We start from the raw sequence: 22,659 nt of genomic DNA, 5'->3' as shown, positions 1-22,659 counted from the left end.
TGTTGTGTTACTGATGCACCACAGACCATTTTAAAGCATCACTGTATGATTGCTAGAAACGAGAAATTGAAACGATGCCATTTGTCAATATTTTGTAGAGAATAAGGACGTTTTAAGAAACTCCATCGCATGCAAGCAACAAGCCTACAACTTTGCTCTCTTCAATGACCTAGAGCAGTTGGTTCAGCTCCCTACACATATTCCCGACCGTCTTGGAGACCGGCCCAACATACTAGACCTCTTCCTTACCTCTAACCCTTCTGCTCACTCTGTCAAATTATTCTCTCCGTTGGGCTCCTCCGATCACAACCTTATTTCTGTATCCTGTCCTATTGCTCCTGTACACCCTCTGGACCCTCCGAAGAGGCGATGCTTCTGGCATTTTGCTTCAGCTCGGTGGGATGACCTGAGGATGTACTTTTCCGATTTCCCATGGAATGATTGCTCCTTCTACGATAGAGACCCCTTTGTGTGTGCCCAGCGCATCACAGAGGTTATTGTTTCTGGAATGGAGGCATACATTCCACATACTTTCTCTACTCCCCATGCTAAAACGCCTTGGTTTAATCATGCTTGTTCTCGTGCTGTCAAAGATAGGGAGGCAACTCATAAAAGGTACCAGAGACTTCGAACTCCCTCTAACCATGATCTTTACATTTCCGCCTGGAATCGTGCCAAATCTATTCTTCAACTTACCCAAAACTCCTTTGCCCATAGCAAATGTCAACACCTTACTTTCTCTAATTCTTCCAGAAACTTCTGGCACTTAGCCAAAAATATCTCCTCCAATTTCACTTCTTCCTCTTTCCCGCATCTTCTTAACCCAGACAGCAGCACTGCCGTCTCTTCTATCTCTAAGGCTGAACTCTTCGCTCAAACTTTCTGTAACAACTCCACTCTGGACGATTCTGGGCATATTTCTCCTACTGATCCCCCCTCTGACTCCTATATGCCTGTTATTAAGAATCTTAGGAATGATGTTTTCTATGCCCTCTCTGGTCTCAACTCTCAGAAGGCTTATGGACCTGATGGAGTGCCTCCTATTGTCCTTAAAAACTGTGCTTCCGTGCTGACACCCTGCCTGGTCAAACTCTTCCGCCTCTGCCTATCAACATCTACCTTTCCTTCCTGCTGGAAGTACGCCTTCGTACAGCCTGTGCCTAAGAAGGGTGATCGTTCCAATCCCTCGAACTACTGCACTATAGCTTTACTTTCCTGTCTATCTAAAGCTTTTGAATCAATCTTTAACTGGAAGATTCAAAAGCACCTTTCCACTTCAAACCTTCTATCTGATCGCCAGTATGGGTTCCGCAAGGGGCGTTCTACTGGCGATCTTTTTGCTCTCTTAACTGATTCTTGGTCATCCTCTCTTAGCAGTTTTGGTGAAACTTTCTCAGTTGCACTAGACATATCAAAAGCCTTCAATAGAGTCTGGCACAAGTCTTTGATCTCTAAACTCCCCTCTTTCGGATTCTATTCTTCTCTCTGTTCCTTTATCTCCAGTTTCCTTTCTGGCCATTCTATCTCTGCTGTGGTAGACAGTCACTGTTCTTCCCCTAAACCTATTAACAGTGGTGTTCCACAGGACTCTGTCCCATCACCCACTCTCTTCCTGTTATTCATCAATGATCTTCTTTCCATAACAACCTGTCCTATCCACTCATATGCTGATGACTCCATTCTGCATTATTCAACTTCTTTCAACAGAAGACCCTCTCAACAGGAATTACATGACTCCAGGCTGGAGGCTGCAGAACGCTTAACCTCAGACCTTACTATAATTTCTGAATGGGGTAAAAGGAACCTTGTGTTCTTCAATGCCTCAAAAACTCAATTTCTCCGCCTATCAACTCGACACAATCTTCCAAACACCTATCCCCTACTCTTCGACAACACTCAGCTGTCACCATCTTCAACACTAAATATCCTCGGTCTATCCTTAACTCAAAATCTTAACTGAAAACTTCACATCCCTCTCACTAAATCAGCTTCCTTGAGGTTGGGTGTTCTGTATCGTCTCCGCCAGTTCTTCTCCCCCGCACAGTTGCTATCCATATTCAGGGGCATTGTCCGCCCTCGTATGGAGTATGCATCTCACGTGTAGGGGGCTCCACTCACAGAGCTCTCTTGGACAGAGTGGAGTCTAAGGCTCTTCGTCTCATCAGCTCTCCTCCTGTTACTGATAGTCTTCTACCTCTTAATTTCTGCAGCCGTGTTGCCTCTCTTTCTATCTTCTATCGATATTTTCACGCTGACTGCTCTTCTGAACTTGCTAACTGCATGCCTCCCCCCCTCCCGAGGCCCCGCTGCATGCGACTTTCTACTCATGCTCATCCCTATACATCCCTAGAAAGCGAACAAATAAAGCAGTTTGAAAATGGTATTACTTTCAAAGAGGGTCATTATAATGTTGAGTTGCCATGGTATTCAGACAAAATAGATTCTGTTCCTTCAAACCATTCTGTTGCACTTAACGTGCTGGACCGAACTCTGGACCAGTTAAAAAGAAAGGGGTTACTAGAAAAGTATCAAGCTGTATTTGACCAACAGCTGGCTGACGGCATAATAGAAGAAATTGAAGTAAAACCTTCTCAGTATAATCAAAAGATTTGGATACCTCATAGACCTGTCATCAAAATGGAAGAACAAGTAACAACTAAAATAAGACCTGTGTTCAATTGTTCTTTAAAAACCAAGAAGGAATTACCTTCTCTTAATGAGACTGCCTACCCAGGTGTAGATTTAATGAATAACATTCTTCAATTACTTTTCTATTTTCGCACCAATAAATTAGTCGTGCTCAGTGATGTAAAACGAGCCTTTTTGATGATTAAATTAAAAAATTAAGTAGACCAAAATAGGTTTTGCTTCTTTTGGAAAAGGGGCAACAAATTGGTCACCTACAGGTTCAATACCATAGTGTTTGGGTTCACCTCTTCCCCATTCATCTTGCACTATGTGATGAAACGTAATGCAAGTTCATTTCCAGATGACAAATTAAGCAAAATATTGGCAAATAACTTTTATGTAGATAATCTATTGGTAACAGGAAATGAAATTAAAGAAATGAAGGAATTATATAATCTGGCGTATGAGAGAATGAAGGCAGGCGGATTTACCTTTAGATCTTGGCATTCCAATTCAACTGAATTGAGAGAACAGATGGAAAGTGATGGAAGATTAGTAGAACACTCCAGCGAAGAAGAAAAGGTGCTAGGGTACAGATATAATGTTCAGCAGGATTCCCTGAGCATAGCTCCATGAAAAATAAATCCAGAAGCAAACACAAAAAGATAAGTCCTTTCTCAAACTTCCAAACTATTTGATCCTTTGAATTTGGCTCTATCTGTAACCATAAGAGGAAAATTATTAATGAGAAAAGTATGGAAACTAGAAGGAGGCTGGGACGAACCCCTTCCTGAAGAGATCTGTACTGAGATGAAAAAATTAAGTAGAGACTTGGAGATGCTGTCAGAAGTGTCATTTCCTAGACAAGCTCTAAACGAGCTAAACACATATGGGCTACATATTTTTTGTGACAGTTCCGCTGAAGCGTATGGCTTTGTTGCCTACGCTGTAGATGTAGAGGGTAGAAGTACATACCTACACTCTAAGTCTAAGGTAGCTCCATTAAATAAGAGAAATGAACGCAGCATCCCCACTCTAGAGCTCATGGGTGTGATATTAGTTTTCAAATGCTTACCTACAATTTTAGAGGCTTATCAACACATCCAAATTCAATTTATAAATATCTGTGTGGATGCTCAGGTGGTGCTAAATTGGCTTCTAACTAAGGATACTAAAGTAAAATCCAAATTCTTGAAAAATAGTGTTAGAAGCTGATGGCCTGAAGACTGAAATAAGAAAGAAATTCAAGTTACCTGTAGCATACCACTATGTACACACTGAAGAGAATCCAGCAGATATGCTAACCAAATGGTTATCTTATAGTAAATATTTAGATAAAATGAAGTTCCGGCTGGAAGGACCACAGTGGCTTACTAATGATTACCAACTGTGGCCTCAATACCCTTTGTTGAGCATAGTGTCTTCTCAAAAAGGCAAAATATGCACTGCTTGTACCTCTCAACTGCCTAAAGTAAATACAGGAGTAATAAATATAAATAAATACTCTTCCTTTGAGGGCTTGTTGAGGTGCACAGCTTACCTATATAAATTTCTAAATAAAATAAAGGAGTGTGATCCTAAAATAAAGCTTTAGAGTATTGGGTAAAGGTGGCTCAAACTGAGTGTTTCCAGAATGAACTGAATTTCTTGAACAATCCAAATAATGCAAATGAGAAAAATATTCCTCCTCTGGTATCTAACCTCAACTTATTTCTAGATGAAAGAGGCATTATAAGGTCCAAAGGCAGGATAAGTAAGTGTCAATACTTCAAGTTTGACACACATCACCTTGTGTTACTCACTAAGGAGCACAGGTTAACTACATTGATAATAAATGTCTGTCATAACAAAATGCAACATTTAGGCATTGGAACTACCTTGAATTATCTAAGGGAACAAAGGCACTGAATCCCTAAGGGTAGGATGGCAGTCAAGAGCACACTAAGCTCTTGTAATGTATGTAAAAAGTATAATGCCTTGGCATTTAAGTACCCAAAATTCACAGATATGCCGAAGCATCACATGAACCTAATTAAACCTTTTCAACATGTCGGGGTAGATTATACTGGCCATTTCTGGGTCAAAGATGAACTTAGTGATCAGTCAGTCAAGGTTTACGTTTTGGTATTCACTTGTCTTAATATTAGAGCTGTTCACTTTGAATTATTACCTGACATGTCAACAAAGAATTTTCTGTTAGCCTTTCATAGATTTTGTAACCTATATTCTATTCCCCATTACCTGTACAGTGATAATGCCAAAGCCTTCTTAAAAGGTGGCAACATTTTAGAAAACTCCCTACAATCCAAAGAAGTTCAAGAAGAACTGGAGAGAATTAACATCAAGCATGTGAGAATTCCCTTATATTCAGCATGGGTAGGCTCTGCTTGGGAAAGGTTAATAAGGGTGCTCAAGAATTGTTTGTATAAAGTAGTCGGAAGGGCCAAGTTGACATACTTTGAGATGTTAACATCCTTGTCAAGCATTCAGTTGGCCATAAATTCTAGACCCTTGACCTACCGATCCAGTTCAGAAAGCTTGGAGTTTATAACACCTAACTCCTTCTTGAAACTTCATGGGAACCCATCTCTCGTATTGAGGGGGGATGAGGAAGTGTGGGTCGATGACCAGAGCCAGCCCTCTTTAGAAAAGACTCTTGAAGTGCAAGAAGAAGTATTAGAAAGCTTAAAAAAGTTGTGGTATGAGAGTTATCTACTCAGCTTAAGAGAACATAGCAGAAACCTATATCAGTCAACTTGGGAAAACAAAATTAAAATAGGAGATATCGTTCTGATTAAAGCTTTAAATAAACCCAGACCCTTCTGGTTAATGGGCACTGTCTTGCAAATTATTAAGGGATTGGACAATAAAGTAAGAACAGTCAAGGTCAAACAAGGTAATGGAGCTGTAGAATTTCATTCTATATGTAACCTTTATCCACTGGAGCTCACTATAACTCATCCGGGTAGAGATTTGGTATATGACCAGGGGGCCTCCCACAATAATGCCGACCCCACCCAGAGTGGCGGTGATCGTGTCGGGGCGCCTCGGCCCAAAAGGAAGGCTACAGAGCGGTTCAACAAAATGCTTAGGGATAATTTAGATAACTTGTAAATATCTTGGTTTTTTCAGTACTTCACCTACTAAAGCTGAAGACTTTAGAATTAATTTTGGGTAGTAGGTAGTTAGAATTATCACGGTAAAAAATATGCTACACCTTCCAGGTGAGGATTGATTAAAAAATAAGCTACACCCTCCAAGGTGAGAACAGGGTAAGGGCAAGTCTATTTGGATGAGATGTGCAATGATCTCAACCCCCCATAGTTGCATTTCACTCTTTTTCTCTTACTAAGATTAGTCCCCATTTCTTATCTTTAAATAAATAAATAATTGAATAAATAATTACTCTAGACGGTTAATTGAGGCCCTGTGTGCCTGAGGGGCGTAACCCGTAAAATCGCGTTTTGAGTAATTGCGCGTTAAAGTTATGTAATGAAAATTTGTATGTAATAGTACAAAATGCATTATTATCATATATCAAAATAATCACCAAGTCTAGATCTACCATTTTATGCATAATTTGAGTAAATTTTATTTAAATAAAATTTAAGTAAATTTTTTTTTTTTTTTTTTTTTTTACCCCATTCTGTAGCCAACCCTAAAATATTGCAATATTTCTAATTTAGATATACAAGATAAAAATATATGATAATATAAGCACTGTGTAAATTTCAGCGTGTTAGGTAAATATTTTGAATTTTCAAGAAATTTATGAAATTGGAAAATATGCATAATTTATGTTTTGAGACCTGAAAATACCAGTAGAAATACATAGTTTTGATTAAATAATTCATACTGATATAGTTTGAGTATTCACCATTGCCGGAGAAGACAATGAACTAGATGGACTTGTGGGTGGGTGGGTGGGTGGGGGGGGTTAGTAAGTGTCGGGGTCATTGGGATCAGGGTCATCCCCCTGATCACCGCTCCCCACCTGAGTAGGCATCTGCTCCTGAGCTCTAAATAGATCAGTGAAGAAGGATTGATACGATGGCTCAACAAACTTGGAGAGGTACTTAAGGTCTCTGACCTTATCTGCCTTCAGTTTAACACCATGGCGGCACTTTAATGGGAGGTGAACTGTCGAGAGGTTGAAGTGAGGGTCATAGGTCTGTCCTCGGCCTTTCTGGAACTTGATGGGGGCGGGTGCATGCATATCACTATAACCAGGCTTGACCATTATCCCTATCATTTACTCCTTGTTGACAATGAAGACACTGCCATTCTTGAAACCTGCTCCAGTAAAGCCCGCTTTGGTGACATGGTTCTGCAGTACATCAAAGTCAAATAAGTCCTGCCTACTCATCGCCACAACCTTGAAGGGGCTATTATCAAAGGACGAGGTCATTAGCTCCATTTAAATGCGGAGTTGTGTTGACTTGTTTTCCTTTGAGTTTGCCCTCTAAGAACCCGAAGTGACACCAGTGCGTAGGAGCAGGGATGGCCCGAGCGGGGTGGGGTGGGGGGGGGTCACCCCCCCCAATGTTTGGTCGGAGTTGGTCAAAAAGTCCTAGTGAGTTGGTCAATTTTTTTTTTTTTTTTTTTTTTTTTTTTTTTTTAGGCAGGAATGGCCACAGGCGGGGAGGGATCAGGGAGCATGGATGGCCCGACTGCGTTATTCGGAACTGTATACTGGCTCAGTATCATCACTCTTGAACCAGCCTCCTGCAGGGGTTAGCGCTGGCTATGTTTGGGTGATCCTCCAAATCCTTCCATGCACATTATGTGCTCCAGGTGGAGTAGATGGTGACATGTGGATAGCTTTAAGACACTCGGCAGTGAATAAGGGTTTGCCTGTACTCATAAATGTCCCTACTTAGGCCTTAAAAATGCCCCTAAAAAAAGGTGAGTTTTAAAACCCCCCCCGCTGAATGGCTCGCTTCGCTCGCCAGTTTGGAGTTGGTCATAAAATGACTGAGTTGGTCATAGTTTACCTTACCCCCCCCCAACTGCATTCCCTTCGGGCCATCCCTGCGTAGGAGTTAAAAGGATGACTGAGTCAGCTGGCGGGAAGGCGAGCGCGCTTATTGGCTGCAGGGGGCCGTGTGTTCTGAGCCAGCTCTCCCATTGGCTCTCGAGTCCGCCCCTCTTCCACACCTCCGCAAACTTAACATGATGTTTTGATCAGATGAAAACATGTGGTTTCAAGCCTTCATACCACGAACACAGAGCTGCTTTTTGCCTGAAATCTACCACCACGTGGTTTGTGAATGCCTGTGGTGGCCTGAGCTGGCAATAACTCAAAACCGCAAATTTTTGGGCTACGCCCCTCTGGCACACGGGGCCTCAATTGCAATTTTGGGAATCGCAATCTCCTCTGGGGAATGTGTTAGGAAATAGGTAAGTTAACCAGGGGATTAGACAAATTGACTATTTCCTTTATGGAACTAGTCTCAGGCCGAGAGTTCAAGCCAACTAAGAGTATCGTCAGAGCTCAAATAAGCCTTGGATGGTACTTACATACTTCGCTCATTGGCTCCCAGACCGAGACAGTATCACTGTATTCACTGCCTGAAGACTAAACACATTTACCATGAAAGGAATAACAATAGTTCAGTGTTTCCTTTCATGAAATAATAAATAATTGCCCTTGCGGAATTATAATTAAAGAGCAAGGATAATTTAACCGATCGAAAGCCACACCATCTGGTGAGGGAAATTCAAAATACCTCTTCAGACCCACATGGTTGGCTTCCGGCCCACAACATCATCTGCTCTCAAGCATTCAACACCTCAGCGCTCGCGGCTCCCACATTAACTCGCGGCAGTGCTGTTTTATACTTAGTCTCGAGGACTACAGGACTCCTCTAGGACGAAGTTCAAGAGACCACTTCTTTTGAAACCCTTCTAAAGATAAGTGCCCTTCTACAGTGATTACAAACAGGTATTACTATCAGGCCTGTTAGGATTATCGTTGTAATGCTGGGAGGTGCTTGCAGGAAAAGCCCGGCACCCCTGCTGTACTAGTGGTAAGTGGTTTGTTTTATCTTTGTGGAGTTGTCCTAGAGGAGTTGAGTGTCTTGCGAGAAACATAACCGTTGGGTACGGTAAATTCACTGTATCACAACAATATATATATATATATATATATATATATATATATATATATATATATATATATATATATATATATATATATATATATATATATATATATATATATATATATATATACAGTCGTCCCTCAAATAGTACGGGGGTTAGGGACCCAGGATCCCCGTACTATTCGAAAATCCGTATAAAATTAGTGCCCCCCTTAAAAACACTCCTGGGCTGTGTTTGAGAGAGGGAATCGGAACTCTCGGAACGTCCTGAGTGGTCTCAAAGGCGTGGCGCAGCAGCACGAGTTGCCAACTCAGCACGTCTGCTGGCTCCCGGCTTTGAGAGGTGGAGCGCCTTCGTACTGTGATGATGTCATCAGCAAATATGGTGACCCAAACAAACTCATATAAGTGTTTCCATTGCATTTCACCTCTCTGTGCCACCATAACCACTACAGCTTCCTTTTCATCTTCTATTGTAAGGAGTTCATCAGTCAGGACAGCTAGTAACGCATGTTAAACGTCGCCAAGAAGATCAGCGTACGCCATTTTGCTGCAAGTGAGATGCCGTTACCATAGCAACGATGAGGCTTAATAAAAGGACGGCCTTTATCTCTACTCTTGCAGCACTCTTGGAGCACTGGCAGTTACTGCGGCAAGAATTTCTTTTTCACTGTGATTTTCAGGATGTTGGCCCTGAGGGAGTAAGCCGTTTCAAAGGCTGTAGTTGGGATCAAAAGGGACAACTACCTCCCGAACTAAGACCAAGACCCAAGATGATAGATACAGCGAACACTGCTCTCATTCACGTGGTATGCTCTCCCTACGGCAACGTAACTCATCCCAAAACATAACTTCTCCTAAATCTGAATTCTTCTGCAAGGTGAACACTTATCTCAAATGCATTGAGGTGCTTTCAGCAGGTATTTTGGTAGAACAGTGTTGCCACTCACGCCAGGGCTACTTGGTGTGATGAGCGGGAAATTTAAAAATCCTAAAAAAATTCTTCCATGATAATCCGTATAAAACTGAAACCGTACTATTTGAGGGGCGACTGTGTGTGTGTGTGTGTATATATATATATATATATATATATATATATATATATATATATATATATATATATATATATATATATATATATATATATATATATATATATATATATATATATATATATATATATATATATATATATATATATATATATATATATATATATATATATATATATATATATATCATAAATAATAATCATAAATCATATACTATTCAGGGCCAATAAAACTTTTCCTTTTGTAAAAGAAAGCTTAACTGCTACCTCTCTGTTTCCCATTTTACCCTTACTCTAACCTGCATTAGGTGGGACACAACTCTTCAGGGACCGAAACTGAAGCATGTCATACAGCTCCTCATCACATCCTCCAATACAGGTGATACAAGGGTTGCGCAGAGACCATGCATAGGTATTGGGGCGGAGTTTGAACTCAAGTTTCTTTGGAGATCCTTGACACTGCAAAGCAAAATTAAGGCTAGAAAACATGAACTGCCTAACAAACACAAAAATTATGGACACAGAAAGCACAGCAGTTTTTTTTATGTACAACTAAAGAAACCAAGGATCCTAACAAGATGCTTTTTTTTAACAGGTGCAATATCAGAGGTGATAGGAGAAGCCAAAATGAGATTAACAACTTATTTGCGGTGAGAGCACAGTGAAGTGAACCAGTTTCCCACCCACCACCATTTGTGTACATGTGTGACGTCATCCACGGTGCATTGTGAGTAAAACAAATGCTTAGTGAGCTATCCTTATAGTATAAAATCCTTGGCTGGTAGTCTGTAAAACAACTTGTTGGGGAACATGTGCAGCAATAAAGCGAACAAGTGGATGGCATTTCGGCAGAAAGTCTGTCTTGCGGCACCAACGCGAAACAGATCAGAAGAAGAAGAATGGTTTGTTTTGCCTCCAACTCAGCCCCGAGCTTGAACTTGATGAGGTGTGCACGCAACCTATATGGTCCCTGAAAGTCAAGACCAGGACCAAGACCAAGGTTGCCCATCGAACATAGCATCCCCGAGTGACTAGTTTTCTCAGGAGCTCGGCAAAAGTTATCACCAGCACACTGTGCAGTGAGTGTATCTACCAACCAACCCTTTTGTTTACTATTTCAAAGTCACAGCTGCTTGGGGTAAGAGCACTGTAATTCTTCAACCAATAGTGGAACACTTTGAACACAAAGAAGAGTAAAAAGCAATGCATGGTATCAGACACAATTGTAAGTAAAGTGGACTAATGTAATACTACATACACATAAAGTTTAGGGAAAATGTGGCTTTTTAATTTTTTTCTAAATATATCTTGCCAAATTGGAGGTGCATCTTATACTCCAGTGCGTCTCATATAGCGGGAAATACGATTTTATATATATACAGTAGAGCCCCATTTAGCGCGAAAATTAGGTGGATGAACGCGGTCGCGCTAACTGAATTCACGCTAATTGAATAAAGTAACCAATATGAAAAAAATTATTTGGTGCACACGTGGGTCTGACTTTTGGGTTTGATAATTACTCAAAATAATCACCCACATTAAAACGTAAACAAGGCACTTGCCCTGTATCAACATGGCGTCGTCTGCTAAAGTAAGGGCTCTCGCAGCTTATGCCGCGCATCATGTTTAATTTACACGCTTTTTCACTTATACGCGATATCTTATGGAGTGGCCACCAGATGTCTCACGCAACTGGACTCATACGGTGCCGCGGCCACACAGCTGAGCTCAGTTCTTCCTGCGCGCCACTTGAACAACAATACAGTACCCACGCTGCCACGCTACTCAACAATAGGGGTGGGCAGGTACCGATACCAGTACCAGTACTAACGTTACCAGCTATATGGTACGGTACCGGTACCAGACTGCATTCAGTGGAGAGAGACAGAGAGAGAGAGAGAGAGAGAGAGAGAGAGAGAGAGAGAGAGAGAGAGAGAGAGAGAGAGAGAGAGAGAGAGAGAGAGAGAATATCCATATCACCGAGATACCCACTCAGGCACTCAGTCTCAGCCTCACTCGTGTGAGGAAGAAATGAGGGACACCATGAGTGGCTGGCTAGTATTGGTACCGGTACCGAGCAGTCTGGTACTGGTACCATACCGTATATCTGGTACCGTTAGTACCAGTACTGCTACCGGTACCTGCCCACCCCTATTGTTGAATAGCGTGGCAGCGTGGGTACTGTATTGTTGTTCAAGTGGCGCGCGGGAAGAACTGAGCTCAGCTGTGTGGCAGCGACACCGTGTGAGTCCAGTTGCGTGAGACATCTGGTGGCCACTCCATAAAATATCGCGTATAAGTGAAAAAATGTGTAAATTAAACATTTATTTGGATTTTGGACCCCGCGTTATTTCAAAAACGCGTAAACCAAACTCGCGTAAATCTAGAGTTACCCGTATATATATAAGGCTGATGAAATTAATATGAAATAGGTGGAGAAATAAAAACAGTGGAACAGATACTCTTCTTAACCCTTTCAGTATGGTGACGCCCATAGCTGGGCACGATAACAGAAAACCTTATTCCCAATAACCGATAACTGATAATGAAAAACCTTATTGGTGATAACCGATATTTGTTAACTGGAGACACAAATATAGGCAATAACCGATAACCGATACCGATATAAATCCACAATTCCGATACTAGCTAGCGATAAGTCCGATAGGCGAAAACGATACTACAGTAAAACCCCGATTATCCGAAAGCGGATTATCCGAAAAACCGGATTATCCGAAATTGATCTGGATAATGCAATTAAAAAAAAAAATTCTATACTAAAACGTTATAAAACATCAAAAATAAATAAAAGTAACTACATATGTACTATATTAACACATTTAAAATTGATAAGAACAGTTAAAATGAATACGCTTTCTAATACGTATTGCCGAAATAGCTTGTAACGAATAGATCAATGTATTAGACAAAAAACATTAAACAAACTCTCAACAACACCACGTCCGCACCTTCGCCCCAGCAAGGACGTAGGTGCGGCGAACGAACAAACTACTGCACGACTACTCTCACACCATACTCTCAAGACAACGACCCAAACACTACTCCCCTCTCCACTCCATGCCACATTCCCCTTCCAACATACGAGTTGTGCGATAATATGAGTCATCATACTGTGTCTCCACCTGCACGATGCATCAAGGTCACACTTGCAAGCTTGCACAACCATTCACAATCGCACTCTGCAACATTCACAATTCAGATCTGCAACGCTCACAAGTATCAACATACACTGGTCCAGACGAGGAGACACACAGACAAACATACAATAAAACATTTACATCACATGTTTTAAGCGTACTACTTTGTTTAGCGTAGCGTGTGTTTGTTTGGTTTCATTGTTTACATCGTCAGTCGGCGGCAGTCGCGTCACACACTTCACACTGGGCAGTCGCATCGCGTTCTACCTGTGCTTCGACCTCACTTCTTTCTACATCACCATGCCGAAAGAAACCGGGAAAAGGAAGAAAGTCGTCCTTACCATACAGCAGAACACAATGCCGACGATCAAACTGGCGGCGATCAAAATGGCGGCCATAAATCCGGATTATCCGAAAAATCGGCTTATCCGAAAGAGGCTTCCCCCCTTCCATTTCGGATAATCGGGGTTTTACTGTATATTGATATTTCAGATAGAAAAACATAAATGAATTCAAATTTTCATTATCTCTATTTTAGAAAACCTACAAAACCTGAGAACTACACTTTGACACTTACCTATGGACGGTAATACTAGAAACGCCTGAACCGGTGTTGTGTTATTTGGCATCCCCACTGTCAAAAGCTGGCGCTTTTGTTTACAAACACTGGTCTCTCGTGAACTGCGCATGCTCAGACCAGCAAGCGTAGACCTGTGTATACAGTCTCACAAAGCTTTTTAACCGTAATTGAGTGTTGTTGGATGGCTGAATCAGACATACAGTACCACTACCACCATCCTCGCTGTTTCTAGACCGACACTCGATCTGTACGAGTTGTATTTATATGTACAGAGTGTCATTCTAGAAACAGCGAGGATGGTGGTATTGTATGTCTGATTCAGCCTTCCAGTAACCCTTAATGTGTTAAAAAGCTTTGTGAGACTGTACAGGTCTATGTTTACTGGTCTGAGCATGCGTAGTTCACGAGAGACCAGTACGTGTTTATATGCAAAAGTGCCAGCTTTTGACAATGGGACATCAAATAACACAACACTGGGTGCCTTCAATACCATGGCATGCTCACAAACGAATATGGAATATCAAATTTGAGGCAGTGAATAATAATTTTGGGGGCAAAGTTAAATGATTTTTCTCTTTGATATACTGATTTATGAGTAACAAAAAAATAACTGAGTGTTTTAATGTTGAATTAACGAAATCCCTTCACTGAAGATATTTCATACCCCGAAGTTTTTTCATCAGGCCACGCATGCGCAGTAGGGAGGAGACAGCTTTTTTTTCTGAGGCGGAAAAAAGTAGCGATTCTCGCTAGTTTGGTTACAAAAGTAAAGAAGATACCGATATATATTTAAATAGGTAGCGGATGGCCAATAACCCGATTTTGTTATCAGCGATAACTTATCGCAATAACGCCCAGCTATGGTGATGCCAACGTTGGCGTCACCATCAGCGTCACCGTATGGAAAGGGTTAATCCTCTCCTTAACCTCTTAATGGGCGTACCTAACAATCACCAAACAGGGGGGTACAAACTTGGTGGAGGGACTTTTTTGGCAGCCATAGCCGGTAGTGGGCTAAAGAGTAGCCTATCCAGATATTTTGTTTTTATTTATTAATGATCCATGAGACATCCTAGAGTTAAATCAAAGTATGTGCTTATCTTTGTATTCATTCATACACACACTGGTAATATTTCTGTGGTGTCTGATTCATTTGTTTGAGTGAAATTCTGTTGTGATAAACAGGCACCAATTCGGGCCACTAGTAAAAATGAAACAGGTAATGTAAGTTTTGCCTCCATGAAATATACACAAATAGATAAATATGAAAGCTCACGAAGTCACAATAAGTGACATCACCTGCTTTGCGCAGTAAAAATATGCTATTTCAGGTATCTGACACCCGCAAAATGGCATGCGCGCTGCCTCTGGCCTCGGAGCTACAGCCTCAACGTTGCCAGATTGTCATACTCAGCCGATTATATTTCCCGACTTCCTACCCCCAAACTGTCTTCTGGGTTCCAATAAGGAAACTAATTTATAGTTATCGTTAAAAGAGATTCTGATGTTTCTTGGAAATAGTTAGGCATCAGAAACAGGTAAATACTGTGCTCTGAGTATGACAATCTGGCAACGGTGGCTATACGTATTTTCATATTATTGTTGCTGTTTATTCAATGTTGTGTTCAAGAAAAAGAGTACTCATAAGTTTAGTTAGTTTTTGGTTATAAGGATTCTTTACGAAATACAATTATAACGCTTCCTTCTCTACCTTAGGGAACGTTCTGAATCCTGGATCGGCTATGGTAATGTTAGGTGCGCCTATTCTCTTCCATTTCCTCTTAATCCTCTTCTAAACCTCTTAAGAGGAAATGGAAGAGGATTAAGAGGTTTAGAAGAGGATTAAGAGGTTTAGAAGAGGATTAAGAGGTTTAGAAGAGGATTAATCCTCTTCCATTTCCTCTTAACCCTTTCCATACTGTGACGCCGACGTCTGCGTCACCATCTTGAAAGGGTTAAATAGAGGTGACTCTTTGGATACCTCAACTCAGTATTGATCCCACTTTTGCTTCTAGTTTGTACAACTGACATATCAGATGAATAACATTTCACTTCTAAAAAGACTCACAACCAAGAGTAGGTAGGTAAACAAACTTACCTGGGTACAAGTATCCTGCAGCACTGTCACATCCTTCACATCACCAGGAAGCCAGACAGTCACTCGGCAATGAGGGAAGCCTTGGCACGAGACGAAAAACCCACCAGTCTTTCGTTCCTTCAGAACCATATCAGAGCCACATGCTGGACACTTACACACCTGTGGTGAAATAGGAGCGGCCAACGTTCAGAGAAGATGTAAGAGCAAAGCCTCCGCACTTTTTCAACAGGAATATGGGCTTAACGACAGTCTACAGGCCTTGAATGTGGTTGTGGGTTGTCAGAGGTGCTTTAGTGCTGTCCCATTTTTAATAAGTACAGTTTGGACACGTAAAGAGCGTGAAAATAGGAGAAGTGCCAGCGTCAATCAGTGTGTTAACACCTGTAGCCAGGCCATGGGCGAGCCTCAGTTGGGACTTCTCTGGGTTTGGTCAAGAAGGCTCACTTTCTGGCAGGATGGCATGTATAAAAAAAGTTGTTGCTGTAAAAAACGATACATGATCAGTCCAAACAAGAGGATAAAATGAAAGAAAGGCAAAAATTGATGGAGGAAGAATATAAAGAACTGAAACACAAGTTCAATAAATATGAGGTAATGCTAAAGAAATATGAGGAAAAGGTGGAGGTAAATATGGAAGATGTTAAGGAATTGAATGAAAAGCAAAACCAATGGAAGAAGGAGGAGGAAGAAGAGAAAGTAAGTTTTAAAGAGATCGTGGAAGAGCAAATTAACCCCTTCACTACGGCTGGGTTAAAACAGCGCCCTGCGCCGTATCCAAGATCGCCGTGCGCGCCAAATTTCGAATGTCACTATTGAATATAACAATTTTTCAGCCATGAACTCAACACAATCATCATGTATTATTTATGAAAACGTGCAGAATTAAATGGTGCACATAAAGAAACATAAATTAATTGATAATTTTGAGATGTAAGCATAAATATAGATAAAATAACTCGTATATTGGCTAAAGCGAGCCAGGACGCAGTATACACGTCATCGGATATGGTGCGGGGGACGCAAGGACGCAATATACGCGTCCTCGTGTTGAAGGGGTTAAGATGGAAGCAAAAGTCTCAGTGGTGAAGGTGATTAAGGAGAAGGATGGGCTAGGGAGAGATGCCATTGAAAAGAAGAAATGTATTGTGTTTGATGTCAAGGAAAAGTGTTGCCAATTCAGCATGAAAGAAAAAAATGAGAAGCAGGTGGCTGTGGAGTTTGTGTTAGAGGTTCAATATGAGGGTCATAATTTGGATGAGGAAATAGAAGAGGTGACAAGGATTGGCAAATATGTGGAAGGAGGGCCACAACCACTGAAGGTAGGATTTAGATCTCGAGTGGGAGCAGAGGAAATGTTGGGTGAAACATGGAAGCTCTCAAGGAAGGAGGAGTATAGGAATGTATGGATTAGGAAGGACTTGAATGAGGAAGAGAGGCCTAAAATGAACAAACTGTGGGAAGAAGCCAAGGAAAAAACAAGAGCAGAACAGAGGCGGAGAGTAAGAGGTTCCATTGGAGGGTCAGAGACTTGAGACTAAGGAAATGGTACATGTGTGCAGGTTAGTGGGAAAAAATGAACTGAAGGTGTCATACACCAATGTGAATGAGTTAAAATTGGTGCAGACAGAGTTATATGACTACTTCAGGGAAAATGAATCAGATATTATGAGAATTGTCAATAACTTAACCCGTCCACTGCTGTACGCCTCTCAGGCGGTTTCTTCGGGAACATGCTGTATGCCTCTTGGAAGCGCGACTTTTATATTGCTTCTTTAAAATTGCTGAGCCTTGTACACCCTCTGCTTCTATAAAATTGCTGAGCCTTGTACACCCTCTGCTTCTATAAAATTGCTGAGCCTTGTACACCCTCAAATCTTTTTTGCCTAGTTAGCATAGCGTCTCATGTTTCATTTTTCATCTTAGTCGTGTAGATCTTGTCATTAATTTGTCGTCTGTCAAGAGTGATAGACATTTGTATTGGAAGCCTATAGAGTCACTGAATTCACGATCCTACTCACTGTCTCTTCTGTTACATTGTAAATATAGTTATAAACACAATGACATCAAAGTTCAGGCTTAAATAGAAGCAGAAGATGAGAAAAAATAACAATTTGTTAGGAATTCAGCAGGGAGGCATTCTGTACATTGGTAACACTGCCTCTCGCACACAATAATGAGTCACACGCGCCGCTCAGCCCAGCTACCCGCAGTCTCTCACCGCCAGTTATGGGAGACAGTGCACGAGACAAGCACTGCATCCCTTTCTTATGACATGAATAATGAATGCCCCTTCCCTGCCAGAAAGAAAGTAGCTTTTTTTATAGTTATTTTTTATCACTCAATCTATTCATTCATTCATCTTTGATGCCTGCTCCTAGGAGCTCCCACCAGGGGATGGCCACAGCAGAAGAGTTTCCATCTCTCCTTATCCAGACACTTCCTCCTTGCCTGCTCAAAGTTTCTCAAGGATCTTTCACCCCTCTCCCTGACATACTCCTGCACCCTATCTCTCCGTTTCACTGGAGGTCGTCCTCTAACATTCCCTCCCTACAATCTCACTCACATACACATTTCTGGTCATCTCACTCTCCTCCATTCGTTCCATGTGGCCAAACCACTTTAAAGTCTGTCACTTCACTTCCTACACAAATCCACACTTCTTCCCTTCACCCATGTGACACATTCCAAAACGATTATACACACTTTCATTACTCATTCCATCCATTCTACTCACACCACAAGCACTCCTCAAATAACTCATTTCCACTGCCTGCACTCTAGACCTGACTTTCATTCCAGGCCCATGTTTTGCTTGCATATGTGAGGGATGGTACTATTACTGTATTTCTCAAATCCCTCTTTACCTCCATGCTCACACTTCTGCCATTCATGATATGTCCCAAAGACCCTACCACCTTTCTTCCTTGCAATGCCCTTTCTCTTGTCTCTCCTTCTGTACCACCATGCTTACACATAACTGATCCAAGGTACTTAAACTCATTAACCCTCTCCATTTCTTCACCATTCAAAATTATTTTGCATTCTTTTTCACATTCAATTCCCACTCTATAAGGCCATACAAAATCCACAGCCTCACTTCTACTCCGCTCACAAACCATCACTTTACTTTTGTTGACATTTACTTTCAGCTTTCTCCTTTTACATACACTATCAAAAACACTGACCAAATTTTGGAAGTCACTTTCATTTTCTGCAATGAGCACTGTCATCAGCAAATAAGACTGAATTCAGCACCCACTTCCTTCCTTCAGCAAACATTTTTAGTTTTTTACTCCAACTTCCCCAACTTTGCCCGGCGGCGCTCTACTATATGCGGGTAGGTGTTGCGAGAAATACCTCCTCGCCGAAATAAGTCGCTCTGCTGTTCAATACGCATGCACACTGGCAGGGGCGTTCCTAGACATTTTGGGGCCCGGGGGGCTGATTCCCATTTGGGGCCCCTCTTATGGGGTGAGAGGCGAGCACAATGAGCCAAAGCAGCTGCGGGGTTTAGTGGGGTGCTGTTAGCCCCCACCCCCCCACCCCGGGAAAATTTTTAGAATATGAGCAATTGTAGAATCATTTTAAAGGCCCTTTAGTGAGACCCAAATTTGTCTTTCGGGTCCAAATATAAATGGGGCCCTTGACCATTTTGGGGCCACTGAATTTAGCTTGTCCTCCTGCCATAGCAGCAATGGTTAAATTTCGCATTTTGGGGCCCCCCTCACTTTGGGGCCCGGGGGGCGATTTCAAACAGCCCCCCCTCGCCCCCCCCCTCAGGAACGCCACTGCACACTGGGGGAATACGCAGCAGGAAAAACACTAATTTGCTTGATTTTGTTCTAGTCTGTCCACTTGTGATATTTGTGAGCAGTGAGTGAAATATAGAAACAGTAACCAAGTTGAACATCTCTGTGAGCTATTTTGCAGCTGAGGCGGTGGGTGCACAACAGGCAATTGAAAAGTCAATCCGGAGAAAAAAAAAACTATCTCAATAATAAACATCATTATATTTTGTCCAGAATAAGCAGTCAGCATATCGAAATTAGTAGGCTACTCTCTCATGAATAATTCCCTATTTCAGTTTTAATTTTCTTTAGATTCAAATGAAAATATCCCGAAATCCAAAAAAATCCGAAATCCGCAACACTATCGGTCCAAGGAATTTCAGATAAGGGATTCTCAACCTGTATTACCATCAGACAGTACCCTAAACTGTTGGGTCCTCACCACAAGGTTTCTGCCATTTTCTTTTTCAACTTCAGGTGTTTAAATATACGCAACTCCCTGTTATTGTGCCTTCTGCTATCGCAATTCAATGCTATCACGCACATCCTAGAAGCTGCCATCCTCATGCTATCACGCACCTTAAATACACTATTACGTACGCAAAACCTGGGTGCATCGGTGGATTTGAATCATTTAGGTCATGCAGTACATAGCAGCTGATTAGTGGTGCTTCTACTGAACCTTCTTACCTTCTGCAAATGTTTCATTCAACTATGACTGCTGTTTCAGGTAAATGGATGCCTGTAAAAACTGCTGTGGGAATACTGTGAGAGAGCTGTTGTTGTTGGTAGCCATATCTTTGTTGCACTCAGCTGATTGACTGTCTAGTTTGGATCATGCCCCACCTGTGGTGAGTTGTGCAGCTAACAAGTGGACCAAATCTGCCCGTTTTATTATGTGATAACTGCTGAGCAACTTTGCAAAGAATACCCCAACAATCACTGAACATAATAAGGTGACATTCTAAGTGTTTTAATAAACATATCATGTTTGTACAATGTTTGGCGGGAGAATATGTCCCGAGACAGGTATAATAGGAACAAAATGTAAGTAAATCAGCCGCCCAATAACAAGTTATAATTAATCCTTTTGTTTCTTCAATTCAGTTATTACACATTTCCACTATTATGTGCAGTTTCATAACCAATAAGGCACGATAACAAGGGGATGGCAGTATATCATACCATGCAAATCATATACTGTACTTATGAATGCTTCTTTCTATAATAATCAGGTATAGAAATATGAGATGGGTATCAGCACTGGATCATATCTCCAAGCAGCTGTTAAACTGTTAAACATAACCAAACTGGTCCTATCGCTGATAGGGCTGGAAAGGTATACCGTTACTGGTAATGGTACTAGCAGTACTGCCTATACAACACAGTAATGGCACCAGACATAAAAAAAAATTACTAAACCCTTAGTGTTACATTGTGAGCTCAGATACAGGAGAAAATATGCAGATAAGAATCACAAGAAAGTCACAATTCAAATAATTGCATGAAATTAAAATATACACAACAAACCTGCAATTTTCTGGAGATTTTTTGGGACAAATAAAAAATGGAAAAAAATATAACTTGTCCTGACTTTTTTAAATCAATACTGTACAGGTTAAGTTGAAAATAGGGCCATGTGTCACCCAAATATCTTGAGCCTCACATATCACATAAACACCTTTCAATTGAATCAGGGTACAAGCTTTCTCTTCATAGTAGGTTTGGTTCATTTCTGGATTCAGTATATGACCTGATTGGAGGGGTCCACTAGAGTATGAACACAATAACATTGGCCACTCATCTAAATATGTATGAAACATGAAATTACTGAAAACTGATGACCTAGTGTGAGAAATATAAAAAGCTTACCGAAGAAAATTGGGGCACATCAGGAATGGTCACATCCTCAGGGATTGGTTGAGGAGCCTCCTCAAGATACTTTGCCATGGCAATATCAATTTTGAGTGCCTGGTCAAAAGAAAACATTGAATAATAATCATTAACAGTCTGGTTGATTTACTAAGACAACTTATGATAAAAAGGCAGAGAAGTAAGTAACTAACAAGCCTTTCACTTATAATCTCACCTGTGGCAAAGCTGCCTCAAAAACAAGGCGGTACTGCTCAATCTGCCTCCGCAACACACCCTGAGGATCCTTGGTGCCTTCACAGATCCTGCCAAACAGTGAAAGAGATTAGAGTAGGACACATTTTTCCATCAATTTTAAATATACTTTGCTCTAAACATACTGATCCTGTGATACTGTTATTTGCCAACAGATCTGAGCCTCAGTTGAGGGGAGGATCCACCACTCTTTAAAATAGCCCAAGGGTCTTGATTTTGATATATGTTTGATATGTCATTTCTGCACCAACTTTTTTGTCCTTTGCACAGAAAATACATTATAAACTTCCAAAAAAAAGTTAGTAAAAAAAAATTGTTAACAATCTTTTCCTTTGGTAGCAAAAAAATATATCATGAAAAAGTTTGCAGTCCGGAATTATTTTCACTGCACAGTACCCTCCTGAGTTTCACGCTTGCTTCGTTCAGAAGGTATAGCGTTAAACTTGAAGATCGTGAAACTCGGGGTATTGAAAACACTGAAAAAGCGATTATTCGTTCTGGCCCATGGAGAAGTTGACTTTTCTTCGACTTTACTCCTTTGTTATCTCAAAATATGTACCTTGGAAAAGGGAAGAAAATGGAAAGTGAGAACGGGTCGTTTTGAAGCCGCAGCTGAAGGCGGCTGCCTTACGATTGGCTGACAGTTCTGAAAACACAGTTGTGATTCACTGTGAGTCCGATGACATCTTCGATGGCGCTCACCCAATCAGCGGCCTAGCTGCCTTAAGGCAGTGTCACTCTGGCTGTTTTCCTCCGACCGTTGGGGCCTCGGGCAACTGCGGTTCCCCGTACACCCAACCGGGAGTGAGTTGTTGGTTATCTGTAAGCTGATGTCACACGAGGCCTTTTTCCTCCAACCGCACTGGCGGTAGGGGCAACCGGCAACTCCAACTATTATGGCTGTGTATTCACACACGGGCAAGGTCAATTGCCCATATCTTTTTTTTTTTTTTTACATGTTCGCCTATAGCGGCGGTAGGCTTTCTTCAGGGGCGTGGTGGTCGGCCCAAGCCCGTCATGGCGCAGGCAATTTTTATAGTGGCACCATTTATTCTTGGCTCATGCTGCCCCCCGGAACTCATTCTTGATTCACTTGGACGGTTTCTTCTAGAGTCCGGGTTGATG

General features: G+C 41.4%; 1 protein-coding gene across 1 annotated transcript in view; it reads right to left on the bottom strand.

The window, feature by feature from the left end:
* LOC126998305 (DNA topoisomerase 3-alpha-like) overlaps positions 1–22,659 on the bottom strand; it is a 154,855-nt gene that overhangs the window by 22,883 nt on the left and 109,313 nt on the right. The window contains exons 12-15 of the mRNA XM_050859791.1: positions 21,497–21,584; positions 21,280–21,378; positions 15,620–15,778; positions 10,083–10,242 (exon numbers count right to left, since the gene is read on the bottom strand). Of these exons, the coding sequence (XP_050715748.1) occupies positions 10,083–10,242; positions 15,620–15,778; positions 21,280–21,378; positions 21,497–21,584 (506 nt within the window). The remainder of the gene's footprint in view (positions 1–10,082; positions 10,243–15,619; positions 15,779–21,279; positions 21,379–21,496; positions 21,585–22,659) is intronic.

The sequence above is a fragment of the Eriocheir sinensis genome, chromosome 14, assembly GCF_024679095.1.
Source record: "Eriocheir sinensis breed Jianghai 21 chromosome 14, ASM2467909v1, whole genome shotgun sequence".
NCBI classification, from domain to species: domain Eukaryota; kingdom Metazoa; phylum Arthropoda; class Malacostraca; order Decapoda; family Varunidae; genus Eriocheir; species Eriocheir sinensis.
The sequence above is the reverse complement of the archived record's forward strand: the minus strand, read 5'-3'. Positions and strand labels throughout refer to the sequence as shown.